This window comes from Macaca mulatta, chromosome 20 (assembly GCF_049350105.2).
Source record: "Macaca mulatta isolate MMU2019108-1 chromosome 20, T2T-MMU8v2.0, whole genome shotgun sequence".
Lineage (NCBI taxonomy): Eukaryota > Metazoa > Chordata > Mammalia > Primates > Cercopithecidae > Macaca > Macaca mulatta.
Window position 1 is genome coordinate 48046597 of NC_133425.1, and position 25251 is coordinate 48071847.

Below are 25251 nucleotides of genomic sequence, written 5' to 3' on the forward strand. Positions count from 1 at the left end.
TTTCTTTTTTTGAAATAGAGTCTCACTCTGTCTCCCAGGCTGGAACACAGTGGCACAATCTTGGCTACTGCAACCTCTGCCTCCCGAGTTCAAGCATTTATCCTGCCTCAGCCACCCAAATAGCTGGAATTACAGGTGCACACCACCACGCCCAGCTAATGTTTGCATTTTTAATAGAGATGGGGTTTCATCATGTTGTCCAGGCTGGTCTCAAACTCCTGAACTCAAGTGATCTGCCCGCCGCCAGGGCCTCCCAAAGTGCTGTGATTACAGGCCACTGCGCCTGGCCCCAAACAGGATCATCTTGAGTCTTCACTCCTGTGTGCCTCCGCTGGAGGCTGCAGCCTGAGTAGTGGGAGGAATCTGAAGAAGAGCTATCTAATTCCTGCAGAAGGGGAAGGGGTGACACCAGGGAGCATGAGGTTAGGACACCCCTGGGGGGAACAAAAAATTCCACCCCTTATTTTCTATGCAGGCAACAAGAGGGAGTGAGGTTAGACATGAAATAGATCCCCGGGGTTCTGCGATATTGCTCCCTCTCATAGCTGAGAAGTGGTTAAAACCAATTTTGTGACCTGTAGCTATGATGAGGTTTGAAAAAGAACTGGAAATGTGCAAAACATTGACAACTGCCCTGCGATCTTCTCCCCGGGAAATAAGAAGTTCTATCCTCATGAGCTATAAATTATGAATCTCATGACAAGTATCCAGAGGTAAGAAATGTCAGCCCATGTACTGACACTGCTTTATCCCCACTCACAGCAGACACAGCTAATTGGTCACAAAGTATTTAGAATTTTCTCACCAACCGAAGGTCGTACTTCAGACCTTCTTTTCAACACCCCATATATTCACAGGGTACAACATTCAAAAAAATACAAAAGGAGAGATATACTTGAGAAATCTACCTCCCAACCCCTGACCCCAAACCACCCTGTTGCCCTCCCCAAATGGAGACCAAGGTACCTGTCTCAGAACCTCTTGTGAGGCAGCATTTTAGGAAACCAATAGCTTTGAAAGGTGAAACTGATCAGATTTAGAATCTAGTTCTATTTCAGAAGAGTGACCCCACTGTGCTTCAGCCAGTAGTGAGCTGAGATAGAGCAGACTTAGCTCTGTAGCAATGACAGAGATCCAGAAAACACTTTACATTGAGGGGCACCACTTTGCCCACAATGATTAAGACATTCTTGAACAACATCTGGGCTTCACAGGAGCTGATGTCCACTGCACAGGGCGGCACTGTTAGAGCTCCAGCCGCTGCTGGCAGGGTCTTTTCATGGGCTATCTTAGGCTTGCTCTTAGGGATCGGCGTCAGACACCACACTGGGAAATTTCACAGGGCTGTGAATGTTGATGAAGCCTTGGGAAAGCAAGGGGCAGCAGAGCAAGCACTTGGTCTGGGAATCAGAAGAATCTGGGTCCTTTGATCAGTTCTGGTATCTTTCAGCTGTGTGACCTTGGGAACATCATTTCCCTTGTGTGGTGTAAAATGAGGGGGCTGCCCCGTTGAAGAGCGATAGAGAGAGTGGTTACGCCCACGAGCTTTCAAGCCTGGCCTGTTAAATTTGAATCTTCTTTACATCACCCACCAGCTTAGTGACACTATGCAAGACACATAAGCTTTTCTAACTTTCGTTCCCCACAACTTAAAGTGAGGGGAATAACAGTACCTACTCCATGAGGTTATTGCAATAATTAAATGGGTTCACAATACATTTAAACCATGTGGCATAATACCTAACACATGATAAGCACTCAATAAATGCCAGCTATTATTTTATGATGGCTTTCAAAGGTGGCATTAGATCGTAACAGGAATAGACAGAGGAATGAGCTACCTATCTTAATACTGATACTCCTGATGACAACTGGCTTCCAAGTTATTAGAAATTTCTCACTTGGCTGTGGCTGCCATCCATGTACTTCAAAAATAGTGTCATTAATTGTTGCAATCAATGATTACCGTTAAGGAGGTTTATGATGATGACCATCTTCCACCAAGATAAAGCTTTTACCTTATCATCAAAATCACCTAGGCCAATAGAGAGATAGGAAAATGCTCACAGGAAAGCCAGGCATTTGGATCCTGAACCCTGAAGATGGGGTCATGACTTTTCTTCTCAGTAAACAAAATGTGGGAGATCTGTTTGGTGGTGAGAGGGTTTGGGTCTCATGTTATCAAAGTGGCATCAGACTTCCATTAAGGCCTCTTCTTGATATGTATCATTAGGATATCTGTTATGAGTTGAATTGTGTTCTCTGAAAAGATATGTTGAAGTCCTAATCCCTGGTACCTGTGGCTTTGTAGATGTAATCAACTGAAGACAAGGTCATACTGAATGAGACTGGGTCCCAATCCAGCACAGTTGGTGTCTTTGTAAGAAGAGGAAAAGAGACAGACATGCTTGGGGAGAAAGCTCTGTGATTACAGAGGCAGAGCTTGGAGCAATGTGTCTACTCCAAGCTGAGGAATTACAAGAATTTCCAGCTAACACCAAAAGCTATAAGAAGGCATAGAACACATTTTCCCCTACATCCTTCAGAGAGAGTATGGCCCTACAGACACCTTTATTTCAGACTGGTAGCCTCTAGAACTATAACGAAATAAATTTCTCTTGTTTTAAGCCACTCAAGTTTGTGGTAATTTACCACAGCAGCCCTAGGAAACGAAGACAATCCTTGATGAGGGTAAATTGTGGGCTTCGTTTCAAAAAAAATCAAGGAAAGATAGAGGCACAAGATCTTTTTGGGAAAATCTATGACTATTCTCATTTGCACATATTTAGACAATTATGCACATAAGTAACATCCTGCTAACACAATTCTCATTGTAGGGACCACCTGGCTAGTCCCTCACACTGGAAAGCTTTTGGTCCTGGACCTTACCAAGTAACCTTCCTTCAAGCATTCAGTTTCCTGTGTAGATTTCACCTCCTCTGGGATGCCCCCATGGACTATCCTCTTAATAGTAGCTTAAAACTCTAGATCATCTTTATCTTTTCTCTTTTTCCTGTTATGTTGTTCCAAAATGTAATACCATATGAAATCTTCTTGTTGACTTGCTCCTGTTTGACTTACCTGTCTCCACTGTGGTGGGCTGTGAGCACCACTAGAGGATGGTGCTGTCTTGGGTTCCACTGTCTACAGAATCCAGACAAGAGCCTGGCTTGTAACAGGCACACGATTCCATATTCCATCAGATCTAAGACCATCTCAATTGTGAGATACATCACCATTACTGTGTGTGACACTGAGGAAAAAAAAAAAGTGCTGCTATTTAAACTCCAACCTGACAATGATGAAGAAACATAACCCAACCTTAGAGATGTTAAATCACACACACACACAAAAATGTGTCTTAGATGCAGTGAAATATGGTAAAGGTTTCAGTAACAACAACCTCCACACAGGGTTCTGTTCTTGAAAGAATCACTCAAGCCCTGTGAAGACCAGTGTAAAGTTGTAGCGCTGCCCCTGAGCACAGTTCTAAGAGCGTGAGTGGAGGGAGACAGTAGGGTAGGTGTCAAAGAGGACCTCCAGATGAGGCCAATGCATCAGCAGCAAGGAACATTCTGGCCATTTTTGAGACTCATGATGATGTCACAGAGCTTCAGAACCCTAGTATACCCTAGACCACCCAAACGTCCCATAACCTTTTGAATCTCACAACATATGTTTGGATAGCACTTCCCAGCCTACAATGCACTTTCACAGGGGTTTTCAAACTTCCTCCCTCCTCACATCCTTTTAAGGCAACTGAGTGTGGGAACTCTGGTTCAGGGAGGTTAAATCACTTGTCTAAGGTCATGCAGATCATTAATGTCATAGCCAAGACCTGAGAAAGTTCTCCTAATGCCATGTCAGGCCTCTTGCCACATGCTCCATTGACTCTAGTGCCTAACCCATGCTCATCACAGAGCTCACGTTTGAACCATTGTTAAACAAAATCTAACGGAAATGACTTCATTCAGCTGGTGAACATTTTGGAAGATTCCAGAAAAATATGAAGAAGTGCTTGAGTGTTCTTAAGGGAATTGTCTAACATCTTGGCTCCTGACTCATCCTCAGATGTCTTGCAGCCACCTTGTACCCATTTTAAGCCCAAGAGCTCTTTAATGTAAATGAGTTACTGAGCAGGTGGGAGAAAAATTCTGGGCCCCTTTGAGGGGGTGTATTTTGGAGCAGTTTGCTGTTTTCTTAAAGCCTGGGGAAGAGTAAGCAGTAATCAATAGTGAAATCTGCCTGAATCTCAGAGGCTCGATGAAGGTGCTTTTGAAGCACATCACAGAGCTTGATTTTCTGTTATTTAGTGCCAAAAGTTATTACCTCAGCAGCAGTGCAATGTCTAATTTATACCAAATTGTTAGCTGAAATCTATTAAAGTTTATTAGCACCATCTCAGAATACAGTAACATCTCACTGCTTCAGCTCCTGTTTAAATTGACCAGCTGGTTTAACTCTATTAGCTTTGAGGCTGAGATAAACTGGAGTCCACAGGAGCCGTCCACAGCACTGGGGGGAATGAATACAGATGAAGCTCAGGGTATTTGGGGTGATAGCTGGTACCAAATTGCTGCAGGCTTCATCTCTCCTGATGCAGCCTCTACCCTGTTATTCTATTACCTACAGGATAGGGAGCATCCTCGGAATTCAGAAAGCAGTTGTCAATGGGCTGGAGCTTTCAGCAGATAAGGAGGCATTTCTGGAATTGTGAGGATGATAGCCTACCACTGGGACTTGGGGCAACTTGGGTTGTCTGAAAGGAGAGGGATTTTTTTTTTTGACAGAGTTTTGTTCTTTGGGTTCAAGTGATTCTCCTGCCACAGCCTCCCGAGTAGCCGGGATTACAGGCATGCACCACTACAACTGGCTAATTTTGTATTTTTGTAGAGATGGGGTTTCTCCATGTTGGTCAGGCTGGTCTCAAACTCCTGACCTCAGGTGATCTGGCCTTCTGGGCCTCCCAAAATGCTGGGATTACAGGCATGAGCTACCACACCCATCCAAAAAAGGGATATTTTAAGACATTCCCCAGGTTGCCAGCAAACCCATGATTTCTAGAGCACACTTTCAGTTGGATGGAGGGAGGACAAAAAACCTAATGTTACTGACAGAGAGATATTCTGATCTTAGGTCCGCCCTATCTGTCCCCGGGTAAGGACCCTAAAGAAATCAGACCACACCCACATGGAAGCATTTAGGTAGAGGCTGAACCACCCTCTACAATGATACACAATGTTTAGTCATCTTGGACAACCTGAAGCAGTGGGCATACTGGCCTTAAAAGTCACCCAGGTCTGGTTGGAAAGCCAACCTCATTGCTTACTGGCTGTACAGTCTTGAAAAAGCGACCTGGCATTCTTGGTCCCAGTTTCTTCTCCAGGAAAAATGGCTTTTCGTGACAGTTTGGGTATTGCACATCAAGCATCCAGCAAAGCCTCAAGCACACGGTAAATATGTAATCAGCATTAGTTTCCTTATCTTTACCTCTCTTGGCATTTTACAGTCATCGAGTTAATTATATTTTCATTTTGCTCTATGCTTCTTTTAAGCTCCCTCATGCTCATTATCTCAAGTCTGAAAAGAACCCAAAGAAGTAGGTGGAGCAGGAATTTATAGCCGTTTTACATGTTAGGAAATCCTTGATTTAGAGAGGTTAAGAAACCCACCCAATGTCACACTGTTCCTGTAGAATGAGATAAGAAGACTGAGTTCCTAAATTCTGCTCCAGCTCACCATGTGGTTATGATGTCACAGAGTTCTATAAGGAAGATGGACTTCAGAAAAGCACTAGCACACCAAGCCCCAATGTTAGGGCCAGAGCTGTGTTGTCTCGATGGTAGCAGAAGCAAAATTCACAACCCTAGTGCTTGACACATAGAAGGTGCTCATGTGTGCACTGAATGAATGAACTGATGAACCTAGCTAAACTCACTCCATCAGGATCTCCAGAATAAAAGTAGGAAGAAGCTATGTTAAACAAGAGATAAACTGCAAAGATGGTAGACAGACTTAGAGCTGCTAAGTACCTGACCACGATCCTTCAGTGAATACATGTAAACTGCGCTCCATTCTGAGTCAAAGGCAGCCAGACCATCCCTGGCAGGAGAGAGAAGGCTCCTGGGGCATTGGACCATTAGAGTCCAAGGCGTGGAGCTCTCCAGGCAGTTAGCCTGACTCCCCACACCTTCTGCCTGGCTATGGATACCAAACCTCCAGCACTTGACTCTCTTCAAGACCCCTGGAACTTTTGTCAATACACTTTGTATCCCTGGTACCAAGCACAGGGCCTCACTACAAAACTGGCTTTTCTGTGTTAAATAAAGGAGGTCAAATAAAGCAGATGTTATTAGCTCCACTTTATAGCTAAGGAAAATTAAGCCCAGAAAATAAACCCAGTGGAAGGAGGGCTTTCATTCCTTCACAAATATTAATTCAATAATTCAATATAGTCTCCATGCCTGCACTGTCCTAGGTGCAGGGGGATACCATGATAAAAGAGCAGACAATGTTGTTGCCCTCAAGGAGCTGACATTCTAGTGGAGGAAGACAGACACAAAGAGGAATGTATGCCCACATCACACAACTAAATCGTGGCATGATGGAGTTCAACAAAAGATGGACACAGAGAACAAGGTTTGGGGGTAAATTTAGCTAAGGTAGGGTAATCAGAGGAGCCTGATCTGAAAAGGTAGGAATTAAACTAAACTCTAAAGGATTATTAGAAACTGGCAAGAGAGGAGTTGACTGGTAGAAATGGAGACTGTTTCAGGGAGAGCAAAAAGCCCATTCAAAAACCTCATTTAAAGAACTGGTCAATTTGAAGAAGTGAAATGAAACTCTAAGACTGGGCATGGAGAATGTGAAGAAGTGAGGTGGGGGATGGAGCTGGAGAGATAGGTGGGATTGGATCCCATACAGCTTGGTTGGTAGGTCATAGATTTTATTGTAAGCAAAATTGGAACCTCCATGAAAAGGTATTAAACAAGGAAGTGACATGACTAATTTATAATTTAAGATTACCCTCTGCTGTAGGGCAAAAATAGAGGAGAGGGGGTTGTGAAAAATGGACCCACAGCATAGTAGGTCATGGATTTTATTGTAAATAAAATTGGAAATTCAGTGGAGAGGTATAAAACAAGAAAGTGACATGATTAATGCACAATTTAAGAAGATTGCCCTCTGCTCTAGGGTGAAAAATGGATGGGGGAGGGGGCCAACTGTGGAAGCAGGTTGGCAAGTTGGGAGGCCATTCCAGTTGGGGCAAGAGATAATGATGGCTTTTCTTGGACTGGTAGAGACCTAAGAGGAGGCTTTTCTGCAGTCAGAGAGTAGTTAAGGCTTCAACCAAAACCAGAGTCCGGGTCTCCTGATTGTCCAACTGGATCCTTTAAACTGACCATGCTCTGATGGTATATGGGACAAAGGAAGATGATTGGTGGGGAAATAAGAAGGTCATGAAGAGAATACATCTAGAACACTGCACCCAAACTAGAGTCCACAGCCCCTGAGTGTCCACACACATTCTCTCCAAAATAAATTTTCATTGTCACATGAAATTGCAGCGACAAGCAAGAAGAAATCAATGGAAGCATGTTGTGGATTATTTGCATTGCCACCTTCTCTTTGAGTTCAGCCACATGATTTCAGAAAAGACTTTGCTTTTGTAATTTGCTATCCTGTAGGCTCCTAATACTACTACCTGTGTTACCTACAGAAAAGAACAGAGAAAGATCCAGTGCAAAAACTCATAGGAAATGATCAATTCATGCCAAGTGATGAGAACCAAAGAGAGATGAGAGCATTGTTCATACACGATGGTCTAGGTCTCCTACCCCAAGAGAACTTGCAACAAAGCCCAAAGTACAACAGACATGTTTAAAGAGAAGATTCCCAGCCACACAACATGATTCATCATATTTATTTAATATTGTTAATTTGAATTTTATTAGATCTGCAATGCTGTTTGTATTTAATTTCTAATTTGTTTTGGTTTCATAATTGACTAAAACAATAAGCACAAAGAGTTTCTATCTGACTTTATGTTTATACATTAACATTTTAATAAAAGTCTTTTATATCCTCATTGGGATCCATGGTAATTATTTTCCTCTCAAAAGGGTCTCTATATAACTCAAGTTTGAGAAACCCTGGTCTCAGTGAAATAAAAATCAAACAGGCCAGGCACGGTGGCTCACACCTGTAATCCCAGCACTTTGGGAAGCTGAGACAGGTAAATCACGAGGTCAGGAGATCGAGACCATCCTTGCTAACAGGGTGAAACCCCATCTCTACTAAAAATACAAAAAATTAGCCGGGCATGGTGGCGGGCACCTATAGTCCCAGCTACTCGGGAGGCTGAGGCAGGAGAACATCGTGAACCCGGGAGGCAGAGTTTGCAGTGAGTTGAGACCGCACCACTGCACTCCAGCCTGGGCAACAGAGCAAGACTCCATCTCAAAAAACAAAAAAATGAAACAGTGGGCTGCCCTATTCTAGACTACATGATTCTGCTCTTCAGTGGTGGTAGGGAGGAAGAAGGAGTACCAGGAAGAGGAATCATTTATTCTTCCTGGTACAACTCCCAGAAGGTGCAAAATCTGCTAAAAGTTAAGTTTAAAAGAATGGGCTTAAATTATGTTAATTTATTATTGGACTCTCCCATTACAGTGGAGTATAGTTTCTACCTCTTAAAATAAAAAGCAAGTTGTGGTTTTCCGAATCCCATAGGAAGAAGCTCAGTGAGTTCAACACACAAAGTTCTGCTTCTAACACTGGAATGACTGTGGATTTTTGGTCTGGTTCCTGACAAAGTAGTTAGCTTGAAGGCAAGCGCCGTGTCCTGTGGAAACTAAGTTCCTATTCCCTTTCTCAGCCTCACATGGAGCAGAACTGTGGGTAGACTCATCAGGACTCTTTAAACTTTTTTTTCTCCTCCTTCTTTTGATTGTCTCCTTTATGGTTGAATTCCAAGATAAATGGGCCTATCATGTAAATAAACCATGCACATAAGCAGCAGAATTCTGAAGCTATTGTACAGGGTAATGTTGACTTTTCGTGAAGCAGAGGAGGTCAAAACCAGTGGGTGTTATTTTCTATGTGACACTCAAAGTATTCAAGGTAAGTTTGAGCATCCCGGGGTGAATACTTTTTAAAAGAGACAAAGATAATTTTTTCCTAAGACTTGCACTGATGGAAAGTGCCATTCATCAGCTGTCTGATTAAGCATATAGAAATCCCAACACCTAAAAAATGGAGGCAGGACATCAGAAGACTCAGACCAGGAAAGTGAGCTTGGACAGAAAGAGCAGGTGACTGCTGATGTCTTGACAGTGCTTCCGTTCACCCAGCTCCAGGATGGAATGGTCCATCGAAAATTCAAGAGAGAATGAAAGCCAGCTGTGATAGCCCAGAGAAGGTGGTGGCTACTAAAATAGATTTCCTTTGTTTTGTTCATCCCACTGACCTCTGTCACTCATCATTCCCAAGGCACACAGAGCGCATTCCTGCCCCATTGCTTTTTAGGTAAACATTAAACAGCACTGCACGTGGAAAGAAGCCAAAGTGTTTGATAATTCATCAGCAGCAGCAAACCTGAGTGTTTCTGTGCAATGCAAATTGCTTTGGCTTCCACACGGCTCCTGTCGCTTCAAGTGCGGATGGTAAATAGCCTTCTTTGGGATTACTATCAAGTATTCATTTTAACAACATTAATTTACAACGTGTTATCCCACTTTACATTGTGCTACATGACGTATTCACAGAGCCAGCCTTTCAGCACCTGATGTTGATTCATTCTAATCACCGCACTTGCCTATGATTTTTAGGTTAATGGGACCTGGACTGGAAAAGGATTGTTTGTGTGGGAATCATTCATGGCAAAGGCAGTGACACCTCCTTCAAAAACCTGTGTCTTTCTGGCAGAGTGGGGTGGGAGATGGCCACTGGAGAGGCTGAGTCAAATCAGTTTCCTCACCTGAGGACTTCCTGAGACTAGCGCACTGAGGGACCAGCAGCAACAATGATAATGCTAGTGCTCCCTTATGGTAAGTTACATTTTCCAAGTCCCATCTAATCTATTATTCTCACAATAACTCTATAAGGTAAATACCTTATAGAGTTAAATACCTTAAGGTAAATACTTTATAGAGTGGTTTAAGAGTATGGGATCTGGGGCCGGGCGCGGTGGCTCACGCCTGTAATCCCAGCACTTTGGGAGGCCGAGACGGGCGGATCACGAGGTCAGGAGATCGAGACCATCCTGGCGAACACGGTGAAACCCCGTCTCTACTAAAAAATACAAAAAACTAGCCGGGCGAGGTGGCGGGCGCCTGTAGTCCCAGCTACTCGGGAGGCTGAGGCAGGAGAATAGCGGGAACCCGGGAGGCGGAGCTTGCAGTGAGCTGAGATCCGGCCACTGCACTCCAGCCTGGGCGACAGAGCGAGACTCCGTCTCAAAAAAAAAAAAAAAAAAAAAAAAAAAGAGTATGGGATCTGGAGACTGTGTCTTGAGTAGAAACTTGATCTACCACTTTCTAGCCAAGTGACCTCGGGCAAATGATTCAATCTTTCTTTCCCTCAATTTCCTCATCTTAAAAAATGATATATAATAGTTGTACATATTTTGGGGGTGCATGTGATATTTTCATACCTGTATACAATCCAGAATGATCAAATCAGGATATCCATTACCTCAAACATTTATCATTTGTTTGTGTTGGAAACAGTAAAATTTTTCTCTTCTAGTTATTTTGAAACATGCAATAAATTATTATTAACTATAATTTCTCTACTATTCTATAGAATACTAGATATACTATATTACATTAGTAATATGTAGTATATTAATATTATAATACTAGAAGTTATTCCTCCTATTTAACTGTATGTTTGAATTCGTTAACCAGCTTCTCATCCACCCTCTGCACTACCCTTCTATGCCTCTGATAACCATCACTCTAGTCTCTAACAAATATGGTATTTGTCTTTCTTTGCCTTTCTTATTTCACTTAACACATTGATCTCTAGTTCCATCCATCTTGCTGCAAACGACAGTTCATTCTTTTTTATGGCCAAATAGTAGTCCACTGTGTTTATATGTAACATTTTCTTTGTCCATTCATTCACTGATGGGCAGTTAGGTTGATTCCATATCTTGGCTCTTGTGAATGGGGCTTCAGAGAACATGGGAGTTCAGACACTTCATCTTTAAAATGGGGATAGCAATCATAGTTACTACACAGGATTATTGGCAAGTAAGTGGATTGTTACAGTAAAGCAGGTAGAACAGAAACTGGTACGTGGATTATGGTAGTTCATAAACAGTTCTTTTCCTCTTCTTTCCTGTCCAGGACAGGATTGCAATTCTCTGCCTGCTGGAGCTCAGTTACGACCACGTGACTTGCCTTGGCCAATGAAAGAGGAAGAGTATGTAACACTGCTGAATGGAAGAAAGGGGCCCCTGCCTCTGCTGCAGAGATTCTAGACACATGTGCCATGCTGGAACAAGGAGGCAGGGAGTCCTGGAGAAAGGAGACAGGGAACAGAGCTCCCAGCCCAATCAAGATGTAACATGAGTGAGAAATAAATAACACTTTGTTGCTAGAAGCTTGGTTTTTTTTAACTGAAGTATAACTCAACTTCCCCCCGACCCACGCAAAAAGTCATCTATCAATGTTAAGTATCATTTAATTTATTTTACAGAAGAGGAATCTAAAGCTCAGAGTAATGGTCTCAATATCACACAGTAATTTTGTGATGGAAGCATAATGATGGCCCACGTTTTAAAGTGGACACCAAGGGGAATATAACATAAATAGAAATTTGCTAACTGCAGGGAATACTTGCTATACAAGTGCAAATAATAGGCCCCACTACTTCCCAGCTGTGCCTCAATTTCCTGATCAGTTAAATGGGACTAATAAGAGTGGCTAGTGCAAGAGATGGAGAAGGGATTAAATGAGAAAATATGTAAATTGCTCATAAGATTATCTAGAATAAACCAAATATTCAAAAATGTTAGTTACTATTATTTTAAAGTAACAATTGCTATTATAATCCTAATATCACCTGTTTCTCATCAGTCGGTGGATACAAGCAATTAATTACATTTACATAAATATGTAAAATAATAAAGCCAAACCAGAGACACCTAATCGCCTTCCTGCTTAGTGCTTCTTCATCCTGTAATTTAATTCCTGTCTCTACCTCCATGTGGCCAATTCCTCCTACTGTGAAACATCTCCTTTACCATGAAGCCTTTCCTGCTCACTTTCACCCAAGACTGTTATGTGCTCCCATAGAACCTGGTACCACACGTTCGTAGGATGCGTCCTGGGTCTCTTTTACCATTGGTCAAGGTCTATATTCCCAGCTGAATTGGAAGCTCCCTGAGGGAATATACCTGTCACTTTCACAACGGTAAGAGCTCGATATTTATTCATAAGGAAAAATAAACAGACACAGGGACAGATGCTATCGGCAGCCACTTACAGAAGAAAAACCTTTAGCAACAAGCATGTCAAATGATGCTCAGTTCCACTAATATTAAATAAATGTACAAGACAAAATGGTATTTTTTTCACTAACCAGATGGGCCAAAAACCAGAAACCAACATTGGTGACATTAAGTGCAGGAAAGAGTAGGGAGAGGAGAGCAGATTCATGCTGTATTAAAACGTTGGTACAATATTGTGGAGGGTAATTTACCAGTATCTATTAAAATGTTGCATGTGACCTAATAATTCTATTTCTGGGACTCTACTCTACAAAACTAACAGGATTCTACTCTACAAAACTAACAGCAGCATATGTAAAGTAAATATGCAAATGTTCTCATTACAGGATTTTTTTGTAACAGTAGATAAAATTGAAACAATTTAGAATGTCCATCTTTGGGGAATTGGTTAAGTAAAATCTGGTACATCTATATGATGGAATATTACATCATAATATAAATTTTTATTGTGTGATTCACTAGAGTAGAAACTTTGTTTTGTTCACCACTAAGAAAACCCCAGGCACATAGACAGTGATCACTAAATATTTGTTGAATACATTAATGAATATATGGTAATTGAAACATTTTAATGATATAAAATTAACAGAAAAAGATTTAGCCATTTTGAGTAACATCCAAATATTGTCTTCAAATGCATGTAGTTGAACAAATTGCTCAAAATTGTATATGTGAATAGATAGATAAATGGATGGGCAGATAAGGGGTAGATAGATAGATAGAGGAATGACTTTGCTCCATACTTTTAACAATGCTTTTCTTTGGAAGGTGAATCTGATAATGCTGGAGTTTGTAAGGAGTGGAAAGGCAATACCTTCCTTCTCATTTTGAATAATTCATTTAACCCCTGATATTATAGATTAGTTTTCTTTCTTTTTGCTATTTTTCTGAATGTGTCAAATAAAAAACATTTTTGTCACATAATAAATAACGATTGTTGTCTGAACAATGTTAATATGGCAAATTAGGAATTAACACCCCTTCAAAGCCACACTCACTTATTTCTGTAGTCCTCGAAGGAAGTCTTTCCCCCTACCCAACCTATATTTTTTAAAAGCAGCCAAGTATATCAATGGACATTCGTTGATGGAAAGGGGAAGGCTGCTTATACAAGTACTTTCTGGACTCAGCTCAGCTAAGCAGATACAGGCCTGAGCCTTTGAATGAGATGGAGTTGGAGGGAGGGAGATAGAAAGATGAAGAAATCATCCTCCAAAAGATTACCATTTTGTAAATGGATCATGAAAATTGTGATTTACCACAAATCACTACAAGCTAGCAGACCTTAATTTGAACTCCCTGCTCCAACATAACTGTGTGACTATGCAAAAGTTATTTCAATTCCTTGAACTCAGCTCTCTTATCTGTAAAAGGAGAATAATCTATTAGGGTAATTAGCATTAGCTGCTGTGACAAACAAACTCCATATTTTGATAGCTTAATACAATCAAAATTAATTTCTCACTAACACAAAATTCAGTATTGATGTTCCTGGTTGGGTGGCTCTACCAGACAGTTTTCTACCCAGTAGTCTTAAACAGGGTCCCACAGTGAGAAGAGGCAAAGGCTTATGTGGAAGTGCTTTGTTAGGAAGTATGGTATCAGGGAACAAGACTGAAAGCAAGGAGAGTATAGCAGGTAGAGGAAACGTGAGCACAAGGATGCCTTGTTGCATTGTCTGCCACTGAGGGCAGTGGGCTGTGTGGTCCTGCGGACTCAAAAAAATCATAAAATGGGCCATAAGACTATGTGTCTTGTAGAATAAGGGTGAAGCGTTTATCCCATCGGCTCCCATCCCCGTGGATCAAAACTTTACCCCAATGAGGCTTTCCTACCTGTCCCCATGTCTGTCATCCATATGTTCACCAACACCACTGAAGCCCTGGTGTACATAAGAGTTCCATGACTGAATTCTCATGGAGAGCTGGCAACCATAGCAGTGGCTGGAGCATTGTCCAAGTGAGACCTTGAGAATCTGAAAAGGTGCATTTGAGATGTCTCAAGCATAGAGACCCAGGGAGGTACGTACAAAGGGTATAGGCTTCTTCCGTATTACAGCCTGACCATCTTCACCCATGGCCTTCATGCCAAGGAAGGGGAAGATGGAGAAAAAGAAAAAGTCAGGCCTGGAGGTAGCAAATGTCATTCCTACCCACACTCCACTGACCAGATCTTGTCACACACACTTCCATCCTCTCATCAAAAGGAATATCTTAAAAATATACCCTTCCCGAGAGCCCAAGAGAAAAAAAGAAATGATTTAGTGAAAAGATAACCTTGTTTCTTCCACTGGCTACACTGGCAATCTCATATCTGTTGAGGGCTCTGAGATCATGTGTGTTCCAGGAACTGGACGCTCCAGGCACATAAGGGCAGTTGACAAATGATGCCTCTAATTAACATTCTGCAGAATGAAAATTATTTTTGGCTCTAAAAGGTATTCCTCTATGAGAAAGCTAGAAAAATGACCTTGGCTAGCAGATATCTTACTCAAAACTAGGAGGATTGGTGCTAATTATGCCCATATAATGGACTTATGGTTACACTCCCTATTGTCTGGGGATCACGAAATGAAACTGTCAAGCATGACTTGGGCAGAGGGTTACACACAGGAAACCAGCCGCCTTGCTACCAAGGTAGGCCACCGCTGTAGATCTGTACAGGCGGGCATCACATTCTTATTGGATGTCTCTCCCGCCAAGTGGGCAATTACTGACCAGATGAAACAACTTTACCCAGGGGTTCAGGAGAGGAGTGCTCACCTTTATACTCCATGGGAATTCTCTTACCTTGTAACTCCACAAGGATAAGGTGATATTTGCCTATGCCTTGGCTTAAAGCTGGGGAAATAGGATAAGTGTCTGGCATCTCAACTCTGCTTGGCGTCTGTGATTGTTAATTTTAGGTCTCAATTTGACTGGATTAAGGTATACCCAGATAGCTGGTAAAGCATTTTTTTCTGGTTGTGTCTGTGGGGGTGTTTCCAGAAGAAACACATTTGAATCAGTGGACTGAGTAAGGAAGATCCACCCTCATCCTATGTGAGTGGGCACCATCTAATGAGCTGAGGGCCTGGACAGAACAAAAAAGCAGAGGAAAAGCGAATGCTCTCTCTCTTCTGGAGCCAGAATACCCTTCTACTCCTGTCCTTGGACATCAGAGCTTCAGATTCTCTGGACTTCGGATTCTGGAGCTGGCACTGGCTCCCGCGGGTCTCCAGATGACTTATGGTGAGTCTTCTCAGCCTCCATAATCATGTGAGCCAATTCCCCTAATAAATCCCCTCTCACATATCTATCTCTATCTCTAGCTCTATCTCGGTAGCCACATCTGTATCTCTATCTATCTATCTAACTATCTATACATCTACCTATCTATCATCTCTCTATCTGTCTAACCTATCCTTCTACTTATCTATCTATTCATCTGTCGATCTATCTATCTATCTATCTATCATCTATGTGTCTGCCTGTCTAACCTATCCATCTAATTATCTATTCATCTATATATCCATCCATCCATCTATTTATCTGTTCATCTATCTATCCATCTATCTATTCATCTATCTGTACATCTACCTATTCATCTATTATTTATTATCTAATCTATAATTTATCTATCCATCTAATCTATCATCTATCTATCTATCTATCTATCTATCTATCTATCTATCTATCTATGTACTTATCTATCCATCCATCCATCCATCCATTCATCCATCCTATTGGTTCTGTCTCTCTGGAAAACCCTGATTAATACAGCAGCCATTTAAAAAATACTTACTGATCAGCTGCAATGTGCCAGGCTCTCTGCTAAGTGCTGGGGACACAGCAGAAATTAGTCAGAAGGTCATAGTTTTGGTCCAGTGAGAAAGACATTGAGTAATAACCACACAAATAAATATCTAATTACAATTTGGAGAAGTGTGATAAAGGAAAAATACAAAGTTCTGTGAGAATTGTCGTATCGTGCCCATCCTCTCTTTCTCATTCACCACCAGAACTCTACTTTTTAGCTGATATAAAGTCTTAAAAAACAAAACAAAACAAAAAAAGATTAGATTCCCTCAGACTCTTTTGCAGATAGCTGTGGTCATCTGACTAAATCCTAGCCAACAGGATATGAGTAAAAGTGGGGGTTGTTCTACTTTCTTTTCTTCCTTCTAATTGGTTGGAAGTCAGATGTGATGGCAGGAGCTACAGCAACATTTCTGGACTTCAAGTCAGAAGCCATGTTGAAGAAGCAGCCTGGTCCTTCATGACCGTGTAGCTGCCTAACAGCCTTTAACCCACACTTCTGCATGCAAGAGAAAGAAACACTGCTATTTGAAAATCTATTCGTTGAGGAAGCAGGACCTATTTTTGGTTAGACTGTCTAATATGAGAGTTGAAAAGGAACTGAGCACATGAAAAGTGAAGGGGAAGTGCTGCAGGCAAAAGGAATCTCAGGTGCAAAAAACTGAAAGAAAGTCAGAGTGGCTTCAAGGCCAACAGCAAGAAGAAAGTGGTGTGGAGTGAAGTAAGCAGGGGATGGCTTTGCAACTAAATAGGTGTTCATTCCTGGGCCTGTCATTTACCTCATAGGTCCTCAGTTTCCATATCTGTTAAGTGGGAATAATGAGCAGCCTTCTGCTCCCAGGATTGCTGTAATGATCCAATGATAGGCTGAGAGGAGGAAACAGCATAGTACATTGGTGCAGAGCAATGGCATTCCAACCAAGTTCAACCAAGTGCAAATCCTGTCTCTCCACTGACTAGTTATGCGACTGCTGGTTACCTACAAACACCTGTGTGCCTGTTTCCCCTTCCATAAAATGGAGGTAGTAATAGGATTTATTTCATACGGATGCTGAGAGAATGAAATTAGTTAATATTTGCCAAGCACTGAGAAGAGTACCTGCCACATACTAAGTTCCATACATGTACTTGTTAAATAAATCAAAAAGTGTTTATGACTTTGAAGATTTACATTAGCTGTAGTTACCATGGACTTTCATTGTAGACTAAAACTCTTGTGGATTTTGACTTTGTCCAGTCACTTTTCACTACTTCCTAGCACCTAAGGAAGTTCTTCCTTTTAAAATAGTCTCATTAAAAGAGACTTTTCAAGGAGGAAATTAAGCAAAGTACTTAAGGTGCAGTGACTTCTCTAGCCCCCATTTCCTCTCCACCTGCAGCCATGGGGATAATCATAGCCCCTACTTTCGAAGGCATTTGTAAGAATGAGGTGTTGTACATAAATAGGGGTTGGTAAGCTTTTTCTGTAAAAGTCCAGACAGTAAATATTTTAGGCTTTGTAGGTCATATGATTTCTGCTACAATTGCTTACTCCTGCCTTCGTAGCCCACAGCAGCCATAAATAATAGGTAGAGATGAACACAGTTCATTGAATGGATGAATGAACATAAATGTGTTCCAATGAAACTTTACTTATGGACATTGTGATTTGATTATCATGTAGTTTTTATGAGTCATAAGATATTCTTTTTCTGAATTTTTAGAAATTATTTAAAAATATGTCAAAACAATTCTGAGCATGCCGGCTGCACAAAAAGGAGCAGTGGATTAGATTTGGTCCATGGGCCATAGTTTGCCCACTCTTGTCTGTAAATATTTGATACAATATCTGGCACACAGTAAGTGTTCATTAGCTATTGTTAACTTGTTTGTTATTAATATTAACAAGGGAGCACTGGGCATTAGTTTTGCAACCTCTCATTCTATAAGCACCAGGAAATCAGTCCTTGCCTGGGCCTTTACTTTTTCCTTTTGTGTTTTAAGCAGCTGAACCTGACCTAGGTAGGGGCTGGGAGTTGGGGCGGGGACAGAGGAGGAGGATTGTGTGCAGTCAATGCCTTGGTTCAACAGCTTCCTAAACATCCTGACTGCTTGGACCAAGAAACTGCCAGCTTGAAAGGAGCTTTATAAATGGAGAGCCTGTAAAGCAATTCAGAATCTGATTTTGCTGCAAAAGCATGATTTTAACAGATCTGTAGCTGTTCCCAACCTTTTAACACTGTCTCCTGTGAGTCAAGAGATTTTGATCTTGTAACTAAATTGACTCTGTCGCAGGTTTGCCATCCCCCTGGGTAAATTCTCTGACATGCACAGCTTCAGACCCAACCCCCTTTCACAAAAAAAAAAAAAAAAAAAAAAAAAAAAAAAAAAAAAATTCTCTTCTGTACCCAGTTATCCCCTATCTCATTTTCTCCAAATTGAAATATTTTTTTAAACACTATCATGAATGTCAAAATCAACTCTCTTTGGTCCTAAACCTAGTATTCTTTTTTTTGGGGGGGGAGTGGGCATGAGAAATTTCTGTTTAATCCTAATGCTAATATTTAGAAAAGTGGCAACAGATTTAAAATAGTTATTTGCCTCATCTTAAAGATCTATTGTGTTTCCTGGTCAGTAATCAGAAGGTGGCAATCAGACCTTTCTTTCTTTCTTCCTTTCTCTCTCTCTCTCTTTCTTTTCTTTTTCTTTCTTCTTTCTTTCTTTTCTTTCTTTCTTTCTTTCTTTCTCTCTTTCTCTTCTTCTGTCTCTTACCCTCTTTCTCTCTTTTTGTCTTTCTTTCTTTTTTCTTTTTCTTTCTTTCAAAACAGACTGTTGGAGAAGCCACAAGACATGATTTCCAAATAAAGAGCTCAAAGAGTCACTTGGCTAGGGCTGAAAGTGGCAGCTCTGGAAATGCAGGCTTTTCTGGATGGAGCAACATTGTCCAAATTCTAAAGAGAAGGGAAGAGGCTGCTCTGCTGTGTTCCAGTGCCAGCATCCCTCTGGGCATGTGCCTGACCACAAAAGCTGTGCTCACGCATGATGAACACAGCCCTCGGGGCTGGTTTTGTGGAACTGAAAATGCATCTCATCTCCTAAAATTGAGAATAGAATATGACCTGGAATGAACATGCCTCTTGAATAACTGAGGGAGAGGGAGGTAGGAGGAAGGAAAGAGGAAAAGAGAGGGTTGGGGAGAGGAGATACAGAGGGAAGAAATGCAGAGAGAACTGAGATGAAAAAATAGAAGAAACAAAGACCAAGTGCCTGAGGGACTGGTGAGAAAGCAAGAGAAAGTGGATGAGAAGGGAGGCAGGGGAGCTGCACGCCTTCAGTCCTTGTACCTTTTAGGATGTAGGGACACCTAGAGAACAGCCCTCAGTAAGATCTGGAAAGAAGAGCCGTCACCACAGACTTAGAAAATAGGTGTATTTTAAAAAAAAATCCAAAATTCCTATAGCTCATAAACATATGTGTGTTGAGCAGGGCAGATTTCCTCTCCTAACCTCTGTTTTGTCTTTCAGAATAATAGGTTATTTCCCTCTGTCCTGAGTTCTGCTTGAAAAATTGAGAGTTCTAGAACGTTGCAAAAGCTCCTCTATTGTTCTGAGATGAGCATTTTTCTGGGATGAACTGGGCAGAGGTTTGACAGGCAAGCAAGGAGTGGGACGTCTGAGCTCCAGGTGTACACTTCATCCAACAGTCTCATGGTGGTCGAAGGAGATCCCCAGATGCAAAATCGAAGCTGCTTGGATTTTCATTTCTTCCCCATCTAGGAAAAGGGCAATGGAATCAAAGCCTTTAAAAAACGTAGTAAGAGAAAGACTCTCTAATCAATCAGAACCTTCTGGCAACCAGCACTTTAGCCCATCTACTGAGTAATATTTTATCAGTGCCTTTAGTAAAGGGCCTCAAGATGCATGAGACATTTTTGGTTGTTGAAATAGAGTGGCTTCTAAATCATCAAGTAAAAGAGAAATTCTGCTCAGAAGGCTTTTGCATGGTACCCAACATTTGTTGAGGCTTACTATATTACATGCATTACCTTGCTAAATCACCACATTAGAACACTTACAGGTAAGTCTTATGATTATAATCATTTTATAGTCATAGAAACTGGGATGTAGAGGGTAGGATATCACCCAGGGTTACAGCTAAGGATTGGACAAGCTGAGATGTTCATGCCAGCATGTTCTTCTGGCATGAGAGGACTTGTGCTTAATCTCCAAGCTATACCACTTTCTTGCACAAAGATGTGTGTGTTTGCTGAGGAATACATATGAAGATAAACAGAACAGAGATACTCTAGGGGAGCTCGGAGTATTGTCTAGCATATGGGAATAACTTGTGAGTAAATAAAAAGAGAAGAATGGAAGGTGGTGCCATGCAAGGAGGTATCCAGCCTCGGAGCACTACTTTGCGTTGAGTTCAGCCACTTCATCACCTCATTTTAGTACAGAAGACAGACAGAAAAGAAAGAAAGTCTCATTCTCAGGGAGAGCTTTCTGGAAGTGAGGGAAGGAGTGGTATATGTAAGCCAGGCTCTTAACAGGTGAATAGGAGTTAATCGGAAGGAGGTCCAGAGATGGGAAGGAGACTCAGACGGGAAGGAGGCTTCAGAAAGAGGAAACAGGATGTTCAGAGGCATGGAGTCACAAACACCATGCACTCTTTCAGGGATTAGAAGCAGTTATAAAAGCCCGGAACATTCATTGAAAGAGGATGTGTGGTAATAGTTCAGGCAGAAGAAGTAGGCAGGAGTCAGAGTTTAAATGGCCTTGTGTGTAATATCAAGAGTTTGGACTTACTAGGGCCTTCCTGAACCTGCCTTGTTCAGAAGCATCATATAAACATCTGTTAAGGCAGGATAATAAGACTGGTAGAAAATGAAGTTATTGATACCAAGCAGAATAGCCTTTTATGCACAGCAGGAACAACCAGAAACACAACTTCAATGTGGTGAAAGCTGAGTTTATTAAAAAGGAAGGCTTATATCACTGTTTTCTTTTTTTTTTTTTTTTGAGACGGAGTCTCACGCTGTTGCCCAGGCTGGAGTGCAGATATCACTGTTTTCTTAAAGGATGGCATCCCAAATCAGCAGACTTCTTTTTTTCTTTTTATTTCTTCCTACAACTGAGCTTTCCTTAAACTGATGATTTGCGATTCACCTGCAGAACAGGAGCTTAGGATGGGGTAGATGGCATATTATTTTGAGAGCTGAGGGTGGCAGGGGGTGATCTGGCCAGGCTTTGAGCAATCCTTTTATGTTTTAAGAACATCATGTCCGCCCACAAAGATAGGATCTTGACAGCCACCCTATAGGCAAAATGTATTGGACCAAAGAGAGACAAGACACATGGCTTAAGTTAGTTTAAACCGATTCTCTTTACCAACAATGTGAATAAAATAGGAACTCAGAGATAACCACATAGTCTCTGTGAATGGGAGATTTTGAAGGACATGGTAAAAGCTTAGACACTCTGGAACAATTGTATTTTTTATATAGACTAAGAAGCAGAAAGAATTGCTGTGTAAAGAGAAGAGTCATAGATGCTCAGAGAGAAGCAGAGATGAGTGGGAGCACTGCCTGGACTCCTAGTTGTTTCCCAGTTTTTGAGAGCAGTTTCCTCCTGAGACTCAAATATATTCCTCACCCTGGGTTCCATGAGACATTCATATTCTTAGTAAATCTATATTTTTTTGCTTGAGCTTTCTTAATTTGGCTTCTGTTACTTGAAACCCAGATAGTTTTGACAGTACCTAAATCAGAGTCCCCAACTGCTAGTGGCCACCAGGAATTATAAAGACTAAGGAGATATGAAGGAGGAGAGGAGAAAAATTCTCAAGTATTAATATTACTGAAACAAGTCACCTGTCTTTTGTTTTCTTTTGAGACGGAATCTCATTCTGTTATCCGGGCTGGAGTGCAGCGGTGTGAACACAGCTTACAGCAGCCTCAGCCTCCTAGGCTCAAGAAATCTTCCCAGCTCAGCCTCCTGAGTAGCTACAGGCATGCACCACCATGCCACATTACTTTTTATTTTTACTATTATTATTATTATTATTTTGTAGAGACAGAGTCTCACATTGTTGCCCAGGCTGGTCTCAAACTTCTGGGCTCAAGCAATCCTCCTGACTTGACCTCCCACAGCGCTGAGATTACAGGCATGAGCCACTGTGCCTGCCACTCCTTTTTCTAAATATCATGAACACACCCCATCTCTAGGACCTTTTTTCCAACTTGGCTTGCCAAATACTCCTCAAATGCCTCATTGATCAATCTGGTGCTGAAACCATGGCTAAAATGTAATGGCTGAAGCTATTGGTTTCATCACCATGGATAGTCCTCATTAGATTGTCTTCCTCCTCCAAGAAGCTTTCTTAGACCCCTCAGCCCTCCCATATCCCTTCCTCCCTGCTCTTTGAGTGAATTTCACTTGCACGTGTATTACTACACTTACAACAGTTAGTCTAGAGCCTTCATTTAATTTGTACAGCTATCTCCCCCTGCAGATGGTGAGTCATTTGAAAAGAGGATCACATCTTACTTGCTTCTATTTCTCCCATAGTTATTATTACAAAACCTTAAAACTACAAGCCTTTCAATGAATGCCTTAAAAAAATTTTTAGGGGAAATTTTCACCAATGAATGTGGCTCATGTTGAGATATGATTTTCTCAAACCCCTTGTGACATCATTTTAAGGAAAATGGAGTGAATTCTATGAATGGGGCTTCAGTTTGGAGCCTGCAGCTTCCCCCACATTAGTTTATGTTTAGAGATGTGCCAGTTCATGGGAAAAAGAGGAAACAGTTGCTTCAGCCAGGGTGCAGAACCCAGGATCTCCCGTGGGGGATGGCAATCCTGATGCTATCTCTTCTCTCTGGACCAGCCTGCACATTATTTCTTTTATACCACAATGAGATGCAGATTCTAGAACTACCAGCTGAGATTGACTGAAAGGATTCACCTGACTACTCCAAATATTAATAGCCAAACCACATGCAGACGCAACACACATTTCAGCATCTGCCTAAAGATGAAATCTTCAAGCATCTGAGTGACTCTGAGCCTCAGGGCCAGTGTTAAGGCCTTTTAACCAAATTTCTCTCCCAAGCCACCAGTGCAATGAAGGAAAATAAGGTTGTCCACAGTGAAATCCATTGCCCTCTTCAGAACACAAAGGAGGGGTCATCTGTGGAGAAATACAAAACCAAGGAGTAAGTCAACTGAATTTTTAATCAAATGGGCTCTGCTATGGTTTGAATGTGTCCCCAAAGTTTGTGTGTTGGAAATTTGGTCCTCAATGCAGAAGTGTTGGGAGGTGAGACCTTTAAGAGGTGATGAGATCGCAAGGGCTCTGCTCTCATGAAGGGATTAATACCTTTATTGCAGGAGTGGGTTCCTTATAGAAGGATGAGTTCAGCCTCCTCCCCACCTCTCTTGAGCCCATGTGATGCCTTCTGCTAGGTTATGACAAAACAAGAAGGCCCTTACAAGATGCCAGTACCTTGATCTTGAACTTCCCAGCCTCCAGACCTGTAAGCCAATAAATTTCTGTTCTTCATAAATTCTCCAGTCTCATGTATTCTGTTACAGCAACATGAAACAGACTGAGACAGGCTCTCCCAAAAATGTTCGATGTTTCTCACTTTCCTGTAGTACAGACATGTCACAACCTTACAGGAAATAACATCTGGCTTATCAAACGGTGGTCCTAATTTGTTAGTATTCTCTGTTCCTGAAAGAAAGGAAAAGATCATCTCAGAGTTTGTGTTAAAGTTTTAATTTTAAGCCCCATCCAGAATCTTTCCAGAGAATCTTCCATAACAAAGCTTTCAACTTAGGCTCTTAGAAAATTGTAAAGGAAAACCTAAACCCACCTCTCTGAATCTTTGTGAAAAGTACAGATGCAGTCATCAAATCCTTTCCATCCTGATTAGGGCCTGCTCTGTGTATCTTCGTAGACCTTCCAGAAGCCAGAACAGGTGAAGGGTGCCCTGGGGTATGAAGAATGAACAGACATTCTAATTAACAAATATTTGTTGATTTCCTACTGTGTGTTCAACCATTTTCTAGCTTCTGTGGGGGAAATAAAAGCAAATGTAAGACAAGCAGCTAAGTATTTTTGATACTCATATACATTCCAGAATTTTCAGTTTGTGAATTGTTCTCACTCAATTAATTCACTTAATACTAATAACTATTTGATGAGACAAGCAATATAAGAAATGCCTCCTTTTGATAGGTGAGGAAATTGAGGCTCAGAATGGTTAAGGTGCTTGCCCAAGGTTCACAAGATGAATAAAAATGGCAAGGGAGGGAAAATTAGAATCTCAGTTTGATTCTTCTTGGTGCACTTGTCTTTCTATCCCCTATGCCTCCGCTTAACCTACAGGAAAAAATGTGCTAGAAAAAATAAGGTAAAGGTATGTCTGATTGATTTCTAGACTGCACAGTCCAATAGATTACATGAGAGGATCAATAATGAAGACGAGTTGTGGTGGCTCATTCCTGTAATCCCAGCACTTTGGTTGCTCAAGGATAGAGGATCACTTGCACCCAGCAGCTCAAGATAAGCCTGGGCAGCACAGAGAGACCCAGTCTCTATGAAAAATAAAGATTAGCCAGCCATGGTTGTGTGCCAGTGATCCCAGCTACTCGGGAGGCTTACGTGGAAGGATCACTTGAAGGAGGTCAAGGCTATAGTGAGCTATGATAGAAAACACCACTGCACTCCAATTTTGGCAACACACTGAGCAAGACCTTGCCTCAAAAAAAGCAAAAAATGAAAAATTAGGGGGAGCCAGAGGATCATGGAAGGTTTGAAGGAGGACAAGTGTCTTGAGTTGGACCACAAAGAGTGAAGATAACATTTCCATGAAAGGATGGAAGCAACAAGAAGAAGAAAGTTTCTCAAGGACGCTGGTAGTTTCCCAGAGTGTGAGACTCAGAA

At 41.5% G+C, this 25251-nt stretch overlaps 1 protein-coding gene and 1 long non-coding RNA gene across 2 annotated transcripts in view; one reads left to right on the top strand and one right to left on the bottom strand.

Moving 5' to 3' along the window:
• The window catches only part of LOC114674469 (uncharacterized), a 68137-nt gene extending 64560 nt beyond the window's left edge, over positions 1-3577 (bottom strand). The window contains exon 1 of the mRNA XM_077986034.1: positions 3082-3577. Coding sequence (XP_077842160.1) covers positions 3082-3239 — 158 coding nt within the window. The 5' untranslated portion in view covers positions 3240-3577. The remainder of the gene's footprint in view (positions 1-3081) is intronic.
• Positions 3578-3661: 84 nt separating this feature from the next.
• LOC144338314 (uncharacterized) lies at positions 3662-8089 on the top strand. Its single transcript, XR_013412316.1, has 3 exons — positions 3662-4140; positions 5375-5453; positions 7721-8089. It is a non-coding gene; the product is annotated as an uncharacterized LOC144338314 (long non-coding RNA).
• Positions 8090-25251: the final 17162 nt, after the last annotated feature.